General features: G+C 33.4%; 1 protein-coding gene across 1 annotated transcript; it reads right to left on the minus strand.

Moving 5' to 3' along the window:
* Nucleotides 1–16201, minus strand: NME5 (NME/NM23 family member 5). Its single transcript, XM_036897468.2, has 5 exons — nucleotides 15852–16201; nucleotides 11298–11503; nucleotides 10431–10531; nucleotides 5283–5401; nucleotides 1–215 (listed from the first exon to the last, which is right to left on the minus strand). Exons 1-5 carry the CDS (start codon nucleotides 15978–15980, stop codon nucleotides 132–134), a joined length of 639 nt encoding a protein of 212 aa, XP_036753363.1. The 5' UTR covers nucleotides 15981–16201; the 3' UTR covers nucleotides 1–131.
* Between the last annotated feature and the right edge of the window lie 109 nt (nucleotides 16202–16310).

Here is a 16310-nt window from a genome sequence, read left to right on the forward strand (position 1 = left end):
TTTTATTTTTAAGAAATAATTTATTTCACATGGAGTTACTTAAACCTTCAGCAATCATGTTTGGTTTTTTTAGTAGAAGTATGACTTTTACAATAAGATAGTTCATAATTTGTCCTCTGAGGGACTTTATTTTAATATGGTTCTTCTGCAATTGGATGGTGACAAAGTTTAGGTTTGTTGGGATTATTTTTCAGTAACCAATCAGCTAGCCAAATCTATGGAAAAAAGAAAAAAAAAAGCCTTAAGTTATTAAACATTTAAATATATACCATAAATAATAAACATGTACTATAAATATATACTATAAATAATACTATACCAATTAAAACAGTTTTCAAAATCACCTTAAGAATGAGAAAATGACCATTAAAAACTGAAGCACTAAGTTTTACATTATGGCAAGATTGTCAAGTATAGATCCAAATTAAAAGGAAGAAGTAAAACTATCTTTTTTCACAGATACATGATCCTATGTATAGAAAATCTCAAAGAATCCACAAGAAAGTACTAGAGCTAATAAATGAATTTGACAAAGTTGAAGGTTATAAGGTTAACACACAAAAATCATCTGTGTTTCTATATACCAGCAATGAATAGTCCAAAAAGGAAAAAAAGAAATCACTTTGATTTATAATAGCATTGACGAGAAAAACTAGGAATAGATTTAACCAACTTGTATACTGAAAACCATAAAACACTGCTGAAAAGAAACTTAAAAGTCCTAAATAAATGGAAAGACAGCCCATATTCATGGATAGAAAGACTTTTAACAATGTTAAATGTTAGGATGTCACTACTACCCAAAACAATCTACAGATTCATCACAACCCCTATCAAATTTCCAACAGTTGTTTTTGTATAAATAGAAAAGTCAATCCTCAACTTCATATGGAATTTCAAAGGGCTCTGAATAGAATCATAAAGAAGTTTTAATTTGATTTAAAAATTGTCTGCAAAGCTACAATAATCAAAACAGTGGCATATTGGATAGACATATAGAACAATGGAATAGAATTAAAAGTCTGGAAATAAACCCATACATATATGGCCATTTGATTTTTGATGACGCTACCAAGGACATTCAATGAAGAAGGTGTAGTCTCTTCAACAGATTGTACCAGGTAACTAGATTTCCATAAGAGAAAGAATGAAGTTGGACTCCTAGCCCACGCCATATACAAAAATTAATTTGAAATGGATCAACAACCTAAATATAAGAACTGAAACCATTAAAATCTTAAAAAACACATAGGAGTAAATCTTCATGACCTTGAATTTGGTAACGGATTCTTATGTATGAACCAAAAGCATGAGCAAGTAGATAAGGTAGATTTCATCAACATTTTAAAACTTTTGTGCATTGAAGGACATTATCAGGAAAACAAAAAGACAACCTACAGAAGGGAAGAAAATATTTGCAAATTATCTATCTACAAGGTTTTAATATCTATAACAAACACAGAACTCCTACAACTCAACAAAAAATAACTAAAAATGGGCAAAGAATTTTAATTTAAATAGACATTTCTCCAAAGAAAATATACAAATGGCCAATAAGCACAAGAAAAGCAACTTATGGTACTGTTCTTAGAATATACAGATCAATGTAACAGAAAAGATGCCCAGACACAGAATTTAATATGTGATAAATGAGGCTTCATAAATCAATCTATAAAGACAACTGGTAGAAAAAAAATCAATTTACATCTTCATTTTGAGTTATATATAAAAATAAATTCCAGATTATGGGAAAATTAAATATAAAAAATGTAGAAGAAAATGAAAGTGAATATTCAGCATAACTTTTAGTGGGATAAGACTTTCCAAACTTAGATGGTTAAGGAAAACTCACAATAAGGGAAAAAATCAAAGTCGACTTGATTTTATTTAAAGGACAAAACTGAAAGTTAAAAAGGGAAATATTTTTGCAGCAAATATGATCAAAGGTTAGTGTAACTAATATATAAAGAATTCTTACAAAACTCTAAAGATAAGTGACAAAAGATAAATAGGTAATTCACAAAGGAAGAAATACAGCTAAATATCAGGGAAAATGTTTAACTTCACCAGTAATATATACATGGAAGTTAAAACCAATGAAATATCATCTTTTGTCTATTTTGCCTGGTATCAAATTAGTTCAACTCCCACTCCAGTGTTTTTAACTTATGTCTAATACTAATATGGATGGAGTGACATGAGAATTATATATTGGTGATTAGTGTAAAGTGGCATGCCCCTTTAAGAAAGCATTATGACTGTGTATGTATTGTTATCTGAAAATATTTCCATTAGGAATGAAAATGGAAAAAAAAGTCAAGAAATTTCTGTAAAAGAATAATAATTGGGAGGTTTAAAACTACCTGGTTTTTAAAATATAAAGCTACAATAATTAAAGCAGTGTGGCATTTGCAAATAAACAGACATTATAAATAAATAAGAAAGGAAGACAGGAAAGAAGAGGGAGGAAGAAAGAAAAGAAAGCAAGCAAATGCCTGCAGAAACTGAGTATATGTTAACAGTGGAATCTTAAATCTGCGAGGAAAATGTGGATCATTCAATAAATGCTTTGGGGTCAGTTCAGTAACCAAGTAGAAAACAAAATAAAATGTGGTTCCCTGCCTCACTCCATAGAGCAAGATAAATTCCAGATGATCAAAGATACATATGCAAAAGGGAAACATAAAAAGTAGTGAAAGACAACATGGGAGAATGTTATTTATAATCTTACAGCAGAAAACCTTCTTTAAATATGACCAAAAGCCCAAAGCCATAAAAGAGCTCAGGAAATTCAGCTGCATTAAAATTAAAATTTATCAGGAAAATAATTTACAAGTGATAAATTGTGAAAAATCTAGTAAACCACAAAAGGTTGATTTCCTAAACAGAGTTTCGACACAATAAGGAAAACATCTAGAAACCACCCCATCCCCCCAAAAAATGGACACAGGGCATGAGTAGGAAGTTCACAGAAAAGGAAATACGAATGGTTTTAACACAAAATTCTAAGAAAAGAAATACAAATTTAACTATGAGAGACTTTTCACCTATTTGGCAAAAAACACAAAGCTTAAAGAATCATCATGTACTCTCATTAATTTTTGATCAGAGTAATAAATGGTGTGACCACTAAAACATGTAATTTGGCAAGATTTATCCAAATTAAAAACATACATATCACAAACATCAAAATAACATTCTTTTTGACTATTTCCATTTGTAGGAATTTATTCTATAGATATTCTATAATTTATCCTATTCTATGGTATGCTGACATATGAATGAGGATATTCACTGTAGCAGTTTGTAGTAACAAAGGAGTGGAAACAACCTAAACAATCACCTATATGTAACTAATAAACTAGAATATCCAGACAACATAATGTTATAAGCTGTTCTTTTAAAATGGGTCAAATTTTTTTTGTGGTGCTATTTAATAATTTATAATGTATATTAATTAACAAGGTAAAAAAGTGTCAAATAGTGTGCTTAGTAGCTAGCATTTGCATATCTATGTTCTTAACTACATATAAATACACAGGTTTACATATGCATAGATTTTCTTTGAAAGGCCATAGACAATAAATACTAGAGGTTGGTAACAGTGATTGACTCCAAGTAGTACAACTGGATGGCTGAGGAACAGGAATGGGAGGAGAGTTACTTTTCACTATACATCGTTTTGTAACTTTTGAATTTTATACCATATTTGAATATTACTTTTTAAAAATTTAATTAAAAAATAAAGGACCAAAGACTTTTTAAATTTCATGTTTTGAATTATAATTCTACTTTTTGATCTCTTTACAAATGAAATAATATTAATGTATGAAAGACTTTGTACTCAAAGATGTTTTTTGTTGCAGTATTTATAATAGCAAACAGCTATAACAGCAAAAGAATAAAGTAAATATAGTAATATATTTACGGGATATATGTTTATATCTAGTCAAATAAAAAATAAAACCTGAGCAAAGAAAAAAAAAGGACTAGGAAAAATACAATAATAGCAGCTAATACTTGAGAACTTAATGCATCAGATGCCTTGACTAAGAATATCACATGCATTTATACATTTAATCCTAACAATACCACTCCTAGATGGCTAGGTACTAATATCTGAATTTTACTTATGAGAATAGAGGAACTCAGAGAGAGGTTAAGTTTCTGGAGTCAGAGTTGAACCCAAGCAGGATGACTTCAGAAACCATGTTTAGAAAATGGAATCAGAGGTATCTTTTTCTTCTCTTCTTTACATTTTTCAGTAGTTTGAGGTTTCTTATTAAATAAAATTTATTATTTTCACAATGAAAAAGACTGTTAAAGAAATGACCTATCTTTTCTTCTTTGGCAAAAGTGACAAAGTTAGAACAGCAGCAGAATCACAGAACCCAAGAATGGACTAACAGTTACCAAAGGGAAAGGGACTGGGGGGATGGGTGGGAAGGGAGGGGATAAGGGCGGGGATAAAGAAAGGGGGCCTTACGATTAGCATGTATAGTGCGAGGGGGGTACAGGGAGGGCTGTGCAACACAGAGAAGACAAGTAGTGAGTCTACAGCATCTTACTATGCTGATGGACAGTGACTGCAATGGGGTTTGTGGGGGGGGGACTTGATGATGGGGGGAGTCTAGTAAACATAATGTTGCTCATGTAATTGTAGATTAGTGATATCAAAAAAAAAATGACCAAGTTAGTAAGAGAGATTAAATCTTTTGTCTTCCAAAGTAAATTCCCTTTAAGAATAGTAACGGAGGCTAGAGATAGTGTTTTGGTAGGACCGGTATTAAAATAACCTTCCCTAGTTATCTGTGAGGCTCTTCAGATGGGCGGAAGTGCCTGCAGAGAAGAGCCCGGGGTGACGCGTGGCCCCGACAACAGCCCTGCTTCCTTCTACCTAACCGTTCTTCCACCTGACTGAGCAATGCTGAGTCACCTAGGGATGTGAATGAATGTTTTCTATTTTTAAAACTAGATATAATGAAAAATAAAAACAATGAACAAAATTCAAGTATTATCTCATCTCACCACCTGATTATATAAATCATACACAAAAACAGTGCTTAGCAATTGAAGGATGCAATAATTGAAAATATACTGAGACAATGTTTTTTAAAAGTTAAAACACAGCAAGAAAGTAAACAAATTATACATAAGAATCTAAAATGTACATGAATTAGTTTTTAAAAATAGCTCTCAATACTTTCACTGTTTCAAAGAATACAATATTTTAAGTATGAAAACTGCACACAGTATTTTTTTTAAATAAAAAGATCTCTTACCAAAGGATCTGCTGGTTTTTGCTTACAAAGTGCTGTGAGTCCTTCAAGCAGAGTTGGTGTTACATATAGATTTAAATAGTCCTTAGCAGCTTGTCCAACTGGAATGGGCTCAACAATCACTGCAAAGACAAATGTATTCCCATTAAAGCTAGCATCAATAAGGACATATTATACAGTCATTATAAAGCATACCTTGAAAGAAATTTTTAATGGAATGAGAAATAAAGTTTTTTTTCTTTTTAAAGAAAACTAGATACATAGCATTAGAGTTTGTTCAAAAACACACAAGCACACACATTCAGAGAAATAAGATTACATAAGATTGGCAAGAACATCAAAATGCGTAGTGATCATGTATAAGATTCTGATTATGTTTTCAACTATATCCATTTCTGCATTTCCATTTTGATAGTAAATAATAGATTAAGTATATTAAGAAGAAAAATATGAATGAACATGTAAAATCTGGGACCTTAATTCATTACAAAAATTAATTCCTGCCAACAAAATGGCGAGCACTTTGCAAAATGGTACAGATACAACAGGGAAAAATACATAGTTGTTATAGACTGAATACACACACAAAATCTACTTTTCTTTTTTTTTTTTTTTTAATAATTATTTTTTATTGAAGGGTAGTTGACGCACAGTATTACATTACATTAGTTTCAAGTGTACAACACAGTGGTAGAACATTTATATACATAATTCTAGGTTCCAGCTATCACCCTACCAAGCTGTTACAATATCTTGACTATATTCCTTATGCTATACATTACATCCCGGTTACTTATTTATTTTACCATTGGAAGTCTGTCCTTCTTTTTTTTTTTTTTGTGAGGGCATCTCTCATATTTATTGATCAAATGGTTGTTAACGACAATAAAATTCTGTATAGGGGAGTCAATGCTCAATGCACAATCATTAATCCACCCCAAGCCTAATTTTCGTCAGTCTCCAATCTTCTGAGGCATAACAAACAAGTTCTTACATGGAGAACAAATTCTTACATAGTGAATAAGTTACATAGTGAACAGTACAAGGGCAGTCATCACAGAAACTTTTGGTTTTGTTCATGCATTATGAACTCTAAACAGTCAGTTCAAATATGAATATTCATTTGGTTTTTATACTTGATTTATATGTGGATACCACATTTCTCTCTTTATTATTATTATTTTTAATAAAATGCTGAAGTGGTAGGTAGATACAAGATAAAGGTAGAAAACATAGTTTAGTGTTGTAAGAGAGCACATGTAGATGATCAGGTGTGTGCCTGTAGACTGTGTGTTAATCCAAGCTAGACCAGGGCAATAAAACATCCACGTATGCATAAGATTTCTCTCAGAACAGGGGGGGGTGAGGTTCTAAGCCTCACGACTGTTGATCCCCAATTTCTCACCTGATGGCCCCCCTGCGACTGTGCCTGTCTTAGGTTGTTCCTCCCTTGAGGAATCTTACCCGTCTCTGGCTAAAATCTACTTTTCTATATATAATATGCATTAATATTTCTGGTGTTATTTTTCAGATTTTTAAATAAATCATGTAAGACTTAGGGAAATTTATTCTTTCAGCCTTGTTTGAACACTATACAAGTAAACCAATACAATTAAAGCTACACAAGAATGTATTTTGTAAGTCTTAGTAAGTGTTTTGAGGTTGATCTCTTATCAATTTGCTACTTTTAATAAAGCTGAGATAGTGAAGTTACTCATCTCATGTGTTCAGACCTAAATCCTCACTGGCTCAAGGGAAAGGAAGATTGGGAGGATAGATTTCTGTGTGACAGACATACAGGCTCAGTCTCCATGAGACAAGGACTAACAATGGGGGCGTCCTTTGCCAGGATGTAGGGAAATCTGGGAGAAATCTCATGTCTTGGGTCAAAGGTTCCTGTCCTATTCATCCCATTATAGCACCCTTCATTGCACTGATCACTATAATTTTGTTGTGGTTATATAAATATTTCTGCCATCTCTCACTTCTACTCTGAAAGTTCCATGAAAGTCAAAAACATGTATCATGTTCACTGTTCTCTATGCCCAGGCCCTTTGTAGTATTTTTAAAATGAAAATGTGATTATGTCACTCCCATCCTTGAGATGCTCCACTCGCTCCTCACTGCTTTGTAGTCAAGGGAGCGCTCCCCCATGGCCCACAAGACTGTACCATGTAATCGTTCTCTCTCCAACCTCATCTTATATTTCTCTCTCCCTCCCAACCCTGATACTTTTTGTTTATAGAATGGGCCATGTCCTTTCCTGCTCATGACTTCAGCACATGCTGTTCCTTCTGCTAGAATGTTCTTCCCTTTACTCTGGCGAACCATTTAATTATTGCTTGGATCTCAGCAAAAATGTCATTTCTTCAGCTCGGCCTTTCTTATTATAACCTCTCATGATACCTTCTAATTGCCTTATATAGCACTTGCCACACAATAACTATGCAATTATTTTGAACACTAGATTGTAAACTCCACAGGAGTAGGGACTTCATCTACTTTTTAAAAATTTATATTCTAAAAAGCAGTTTTATTGAGGTATAATTCACATATCATAAAATTCACCTAGTGATGTATACAAATGATTTTTAATAAATCTTGTGCAAAATATCACCACAATCCAGTTTTAGAACACTTCCACAAGTCCCAAAAATTTTTTCTTATGCCAATTTGCAATGTCCCTCTCCCACTCCCACCCCTAGCTCTTAGCAACCACTGAGCTTCTTTCTGGCCCTAAAAATGTCCCTTTTCTGGACATTTCCTATAAATGGATCATATGTGACTTTTTGTGCCTGGATTCTTTCATTTAGCATAGTGTTTTGAGGTTTACCCATATTGTAGCATGTATGAGCAGGTTATTCCTTTTAATTTCTTGTAGTGTTCCATTGTATGGCTGTACTAAATTTTATCCATTGATGGATAAGTTGGATTGGTTCCAGTTGTGGACTACATTAAATAATGCTATGAGCATTCATATGTGTATTTATGTAGATTTATGTTTACATTTCTCTTGGGTGGGTAGATTCTACTGAGTAGAATCGCTAGTGAATTTACATGGTAAGTACATGTCTACCATTTTAGGAAATCGCCAAACTGTTTTCCAAAGTGGCTGTATCATTTTACAATAATGTATGAGGATCCCAGTATCTCTGTATCCTTGCCATTGATTACAGCCGTTCTAGTGGGTATGTAGTAGTATCTCATTGTGGTTTCAATTTGTATTTCCTCAGTAACTATGTAGAGCAATTCTTCATGTGTTTATTAGTCATTCATATATCTTCTTTGAAATGTCTACTCAAATCTTTTGCTTGTTTTTAATTGGGTGGTCTTCTTATGGAGTTATAAGAGTTCTTTATGTGTTCTGGATACAAGTCCTTTATCTGATATATGATTTGCAAATATTTTCTCCCAGTCTGTGGCTTACCTTTTCATACTCTTGATGACTTTGAAACACAAGAGCTTTTAATTTTGATGTAGTCCAATTTATCAATACTCTTTTTTGTGGGTCATGTTTTTGATGTCATATATAAAAACCCATTGTCCAACTCAAAATTATGAAGATTTTCTATGTTTTCTTCTAGATGTTTCTACTTTTGTGTTTAGGTCTATGATCCATAGTAAATTAAATTTTGTGTGTAGTGTGAAACAGAGTCTAAGTTTTATATTTTTGCATGTGTGTATCTAATAGAATCAGCAACATTTGTTGGATTGATGGAAAGCACCATCCTTTCCCCATCATATTGTCTAGGCACCTGTGTTGCAAATCAATCGACCATCAATGTAAGGATTTATTTATAGATTCTCAACTCTGTCCCATTGATCTATATGTCTAGTACCATATTGTCTTAATTATTGCAGCTTTGTAGTAAGTTTTGAAATTAGGTTAGTGGAAGTCCTCTAACTTTGTTGTTCTTTTTCAAAACTGTTTCATCTCTTCTAGATTCTTTGTAATTCCAAACAAATTTTAGAATCAGCTTGTCAAATTTCTACATAAAAGCATAAATGGACTTTTGACAGAGATTGCATTAAATTTACTGATCAATTTGGAGAGAAGGGCCACCCTGACAATATTGACTCTTCTGATCCTTAAACATGGGATGTCTATTTATTTAGACATCCTTAAATTTCCTTCAGCAATGTTTTGTGATTTTTGGAGCACAAGAATTGTACTTCTTTTGTTAAATTTTTTCCTAAATATCTTTTTTTAATGCTATTATGAATGAAATGTTTACTTAACTTTATTTTTGGATTGTTTCTACTTTATCTTTTTTTGCTAGCCATTTATTATTTGTAGCAACTATGGCTGGATTAATTAATGATAAAATAGAGTGTTTTCATGTTTCTTACATGGATGAGATTTCATTGTACTTTTTAAAGCTTTTTAATGACATGTATAATTTATATATTATATATGTTTTTATAGATATAGACTTTAAAAATATCATCTTGAAAGCAGGGACATCTTAATCATCTTTGTATTTCTGGCACATAATAGGTATCTTGATACATTTGTTGAAAGAATGGAATATACCAAAGCTTTGAATTAGTCATGCCTATTAAAAGGGGAAAGGAAGAGTACTACTTTTTTCAAGCATTAGGAACATGTCTTTGAATATCCTTATAACTTACTTTAGAGACTCATCATACTGAGCTTTGCACATAGCTCTTGACTGACCACTAAGCAGGAGGGATACCACAAACTCTGAGTACTCCAAAGAACTTCACATCCCCACAACAAAAGATCTGTAGTGTGGAAGGTTACTAGTAATTTACATTTATCCTACAAATGCTGCTTCTCAAATGTCTAACTATAGCTCTTAAACTCATGTCTAAAGAATTAATTAATAGGTCAAACCAAAGGCAATCTAAACAGTTTAGGGATATAACCCTATGAGTAAGAAGAGCTTCCAAATATATCTTCTATTTAAGATAAAGTGAGTTTTTATCCTACTTTAGTTAAAGGCTAAAGAGAAAAAGTCTATTTCACTAGTAGGACTAAATCTAGTTTCAAATGTTTAAGTAACTACTAACTTGAAAATGACAAAATACATTGGAGAAAAGCCCTGTTGTCTCCCTTCCCAGCTACACCCCAAAATAAAAGGTAAACAATAAAGAGACACATTCGACTGACTACTCATCATAGCTCACCTTCAGGAAACATGAATCGAATTTCTCTTTCTGCTGCAGCAAAATCATTACTTCCATGAAGTGCATTCCTCAGGTCATCTGTGCCATAAATTGCCCTTAAACTAAAAGCAAGTTAGAGATGATGACCTATCCAATTTCACCTCCTTTCCTTACTTTTTACATATGCATTCTACTTAGGGATTTCACAGAAGCATTGCCACACTTCTCACATATGGAGGTTTTAATCTATTTTGAATTTAAGCTTAAATCTCTAGATGAGGGTCAAATATATTCAAATCTGCAGGAGGGATACACTGGGAAAATAGAAGCCTCTGGGTGAAAACAAGGTGTTATTTTGTGAGAAGTGAAAAAGCAATGCATATCCAAAAGTGCAAGAACTCCTGTCCCAGTGACTGTAACGGGGTATGTGGCAGGAACTTGATGATGTGAGGAGTCTAGTAACATAATGTTGCTCATGTAATTGTAGATTAATGATACCAAAAAAAAAAAAAAAAAAAGAACTCACTGTCCTTTGGTTTCAAGACATTAATGATAGAGAATGCTGAAAATCTGGATTTACATTGTTTTAAAATACCATACCAACTTTCCCAGCAGAAATCCAACTTCTGGGGCAGCTTAATTCAAGGATGAGAGTACAATAAATCTCATCAACCATAAATCAGATATTACCTGAGGCCTTTTGTGACATTTGGTATTAAGACAGACATTCAAATGATGAAAACATAAAATGGGTCGTCCCCAACTAAAAAACAAACAGAAGATTTAGGAAAACTTCCAAATGAAAGGAAATTCCTATTACAATGAAACCAGAATATTTTTCTTTCATTTTTATAGCTGGATTTCCATTTTTACCCCAAGGAAAGTTACCTGTCTGGGTGGGTCTCCTTAGCTACTATGCTGTTACTTGGTCCCAAAAGTTCTTTCCAGTGTGAAATGGCTTTATGTCTAGCTAATATCATGGCAACAAGGGGTCCGGAACTCATGTAAGCTGTTAAATTGGGGAAAAACATTTTTCCATACTGTTCCACATAAAAGTTACTACAGTGCTCAGGACTGAGACGTAGTTTTCTTCTCTATAAGAGAAACAAAGTCAACAAGAGCATTTAAAATGACAGTTCAAAAATACTTCATTAAGTCATTAATAACTTGAAATTAGTACCAATCTGCTCAAAAATTTGAAATTTATTTTTATATCATGAAGAAAGGGTGAGATAAGAAAGTTAAATGTAGGCTGTAAATAAAATTGTGAGAACTATTTAACCTACTTCAGAAACACTATTCTTATTTGGCAGCCTCCTTCAGCATAGGGTTTGTTAATGACAAATTCAACACATCATCTTCTAAGATAAAAACACTCCAATCATCAATACTTGGCTTATATTCTGTATACAGTAAAGTCACAAAATTGGACTCTAGAATATTCCAAATTCATCTTTATCTATTTGTGATACTTTCCTATTTATTGTGAAATTTTCCTACATTATTTTAGGGACCTGGTCTCATTATGGCATTTAGAAATAACATGCAGTGTAAGGACGCAGTAAACAAGCTCTCCATTTGAAAGAGAAAGTTGTGTATTTTTTATTCTGGTTCTGCCATAAATACATTATTTCACTGTGACTTTAAGAAAAAATAAATTGGCATTAAGTTTCTCAATTTTAAGGTATATGAAATGTTTAGGACAACTAAATGCTATTTTCTTCACAAATGAGAGACTTTACAAATGAATCATTAAATTAAAAAATTCAGAAGCTGAGCCAGTCATTCTTCCATTTGAAAGCATTATTCTTCCCTAAAGGCAACTATTTGAGTGTTCTTTAAAAATCACCCATCACTATTGTTTTTCATTCCACTAAAAGTGGATCATGAAGGAAAAGGCTCAAAATATAATAGAAGGATTCAAAGCAGACATCCAGGAAGACTTCTTGAAGGAGTGAGGATGATAAAACATGGAGATTAAGTCACTAGGTGAAGGCTAAAAATCTTCATGCATAGAAATCCATCTGTCAAAAATGGGTTAGATTTTCCTGAGAGGACAGTGTGAATTTTATCAAATGACCTACCTCTTAAAGCCCCTTCCAAAACTATGTGTCCTCAGGTTGTATAAACTTGGCAAAATTGCTTGGTTTGTAGCCAGAGATCTAAACTGCCCAGAGCAAAAAGCGTGGGAAGATGTTTAACCTGGGTGGGTCAGCTCTGCTATGAACAGGCTCTACTGGGCAAACATTCCCATCAGTCAAAGATGAGTAACTATAAGACAAGTGCTGATATCTACTCTCATATTGAAGTTCATATTGTCAAGAAATAGATTAGTTTTGAGAATTTACAACAGCACCTGATTTAATATAATCCTTGATTCTATTATTTAAGATTAAGACATGCCAGTATTTGTGATTCTTATATATATCAGTATGGAGTTTTTTTATTGCTGGGCTAAAAAATAAAAATCTCATCTGTCGCAATGTAGCCTTTATGTGCCACATGTCCCCTGGTACGTGGGAGAAGCAGCTTGTCGCAGGTGCACTCGCTGACGCAGCATGCTCATAAAAAGGGCTCATCTTAAACTACAGTTGATATTAAATCAGTGATTCCGTTGGTTGTTATTAAATTAGATCAGGTAAATTTTTTTGGAATTTAGATGAATATTTGCACAAAGAGAAGCAGGGCTATTAAATAATATTGCACAAGGAACCATTACTTCATAACAAAGGAAAGACTGCCACCTACTGAAAGAATACATAGTTTTTCAGGTTTTCCTTAAATGGGACAAGAAGGCCTCAAGTTCAAGGACTCCCAACTACATTAAGTAATTTAAAAACATACAATACAAAGGATAAATAGTGTATTGCAATAACTGCGACTAGTCAAAGTCATAGAGACGGGAAGTAGAATAATGGCTCTCAGGGGCTGGGGAGAAGAGCAAACAGGGAGATAGTGTTTAAACGGTATTTCAGTTTGAAATAATAAAAATTCTAGAGATGGATAGTGGTGATGGTTAAATGTACTTTATGTCACTGAACTGTACACTTAAAAATAGTTAAAATGGCAAATTTTATGCATATTTTACAATTAAAACAAAAAAGAAGCATACAGTATACCAAGGCCTTCTTTGGTCTGAAATTTATTGCTAAGGGAAGTGTTAAATATTAGTATTTATACTATTTAAAATTTATAATTAACACTAGCTACTTAATTAAGCTTTTTGTGAATTATTTTTAAAATATGGACTTTAAAAAAACTTAAATGGGTTATCTTTATTTGTATACTTTTTTTTTCTAAAATATATGGATGATACACTTACAGGGTTAAGAAATTCAAAGCACTATAAAAAGGTATAGACTGAAAAAAATCTCATTCCCATCCCTGTCCTAATCCACCCTGTTCTTTCTTGCCCTCAACAGGCAACCATTAAAAATGTTTATCTCAGTGTTTCATTTTGCAAATACTGGCAAACATGAATATATATTACTTTGTTACAAAAGGCTGCTACACATTGTTCTGCATCTTGCTTTTTTCCATAACAGGACAGAGAGGTCCCTCATTCTTTGCTTTACAATTAGTTGCACGGTATTCAATTTGGTGGATTTACCAGTGTTTATTTAACCAATCTTCTAATGCTGGGTTGTTTGCGATCTTTTGCTGGTAAACTAACAATGCTGCAAAAAAAACTCTGTATATATGTCACTTCACATTACTACGTGGGTTGTAGGAGGGATTCCCAAAAGTAGGACTGTTGAGTGAAAGGGTAACTGTATCTGTAATATTGATAGATAATTGCCAGATTCCTTCAAAGGGTTGTGCCTTTTACCTTTTTATTTTTGCCAAATAGTATTTTAGTGTCATCTTAATTTGCTTTTTCCCACCTAAAGACTGAGCATCTTTTATTACGATTAGCGCACATAATGTGGGGGGGCACGGGGAAGGCAGTACAGCACAGAGAAGACAAGTAGTGACTCTATAGCATCTTACTACTCTGATGGACAGTGACTGTAATGGGGTGTGTGGGGGGGACTTGATAATGGGGGGAATCTAGTAACCACAATGTTGTTCATGTGATTGTATATTAATGATACCAAAATTTAGAGATTTAAAAAAGACTGAGCATCTTTTCACTGATGTCTAAGAAATGTTTCATTCACAAATGTTTAAGAAGCATTTTTTTTCTGTGACCATCCACAGTTCTACCCATTTTCAATGGAATTTTTCTTTTTCTAGGAGCTTTTCATACATTAAAGAGATTAGCCCTCTGTGATATGAATTGCAAATCTTTTTTCCGCGTTTGTCATTTGTGTTTTGACTTTGCTTATGATGCTTATTTGGTCATGTAGAAGCTTCTTATGTTTATAGTCTTATCAGTCTTTTCTTGTATGGCTCCTAGACTTTAAGTCATAGTAATAAAAGGCAGCACCACTCCAAGAAAAAAAAGAAATTCATCCAGCTTTTCTTCTAGAATTTTTTTTCTTCTAGAATTTATATGGTTTAACTTTTAATATTTAAGTCTCAGATCCATTTAGAGTTTATCCTGGTGTATATAGCATTATACTTGAATGCAACTTTTTTTTTAATGGCTGCCTAGTTTTCTTAAACAACATTTATTTAAAATCTCACCTTTACCTGAGTCTTCTAGTTGTATTAAATATATTCTTATGCTCTCTTGTACCATCCCTACCCTCAGCCTCTATCTTTCCTGAAGACTGAAGTTTTCTTTTTTCTTTTTAAAAACACTAAATAAGGCAATATGACAATGTATAGATATGAGAATTTTAAAACACTAATTTCAAATAAGGATGGTACAAAAAAGATTAAAAATCCTCAGTTCTATTTGATGATCTTTGACAATACTCATTTTACATTCATTTCAAACCTCTAACAACTGCAGAACAAGAATAAGGTTTAAAACATTAAATGTTTGCAATAACTGAAAAAAATACCGACAGTCTAATAAAAGCACATCAGTAGAGGACCAGGTAAATAAACTGTGGCTCATTCACACAGGGGCATCTTACACAGAAATTAGGAAGAATTTGACAGATTCAGATTCAGCATTCCCCAAAGGCTATCCGAGGAACTTTGTAAAGAAGTTGGGGGAGGGGGATTATTTTAATTTTATGGGGGGAAAATATTTGCAAAGCATAGAAAAGTCCTGGAAGAACAGAGTGTTAAGTGGTTGCCTCTCTCTGGAGACTCGGACTAAGGGTGGGAAAGGACAACTGGAGGAAAAAGGAATTTCACTTCTCATTTTATATCCTTTCAAAGTGTGAGAAAAAAAAAAACTTTTAAAAACGCATATAATTTTTACACTTAGAAGAATTAACCTAAATTAATCTTAAATACTATGGAATTAATGGGTTAACACATTTACATAAACATAAAAATAAGGAGCAAAGAGAGAAAAAACACGATCATTGTGTCCATAATTACCTGAACAATGGTGAATCCCGATCTGAGAATAATATCTTTTATCTCCTCCTCTTTGTCAACAATATCTGGTTTGATAATGGCCAGAGTTTTTTCTACATAGATCTGAGGTGGGGGCATTGATATCTCCATTCCGGCTTTTCAGGGTACAATTTAAGAGATCCTTGACAGGTATCAACTGCAATGACACGCATTCCCCCCAACCCCAAATTTAACCTAATTGTGATTAAGAACGGCATTATCAGGTGCTTGATTTTATTAATTTAGTAAGTTAGAAAATGCTGGATCTTTTCCTAGAAGCAGTAGCTGAATAATACGGTTTCTCCTCTGCGTCTAAGGTGTGCCCTGTGCTTTCCTACGAGCGGTCGTCGAGGTGGCGAGGCCACGGGGCAGCCCAGAGCCCGGGTGGGCGCAGGCTCGGGGCCGCGGCAGGCGGCGGGCTGTGACCCTCCCCGCGCCGTC

The sequence above is a fragment of the Manis pentadactyla genome, chromosome 13, assembly GCF_030020395.1.
Source record: "Manis pentadactyla isolate mManPen7 chromosome 13, mManPen7.hap1, whole genome shotgun sequence".
Lineage (NCBI taxonomy): Eukaryota > Metazoa > Chordata > Mammalia > Pholidota > Manidae > Manis > Manis pentadactyla.

Coding starts and splice junctions, on each gene's coding strand:
- NME5 (XM_036897468.2), bottom strand. CDS start 15,980: ATGGAGATATCAATGCCCCCACCTCAGATCTATGTAGAAAAAACTCTG. Junction 11,504..15,851: donor CGGGATTCACCATTGTTCAG/GTAATTATGGAC, acceptor TTTCTCTTATAG/AGAAGAAAACTACGTCTCAG. Junction 5,402..10,430: donor TCGATTCATGTTTCCTGAAG/GTGAGCTATGAT, acceptor TTGTCTTTGCAG/TGATTGTTGAGCCCATTCCA.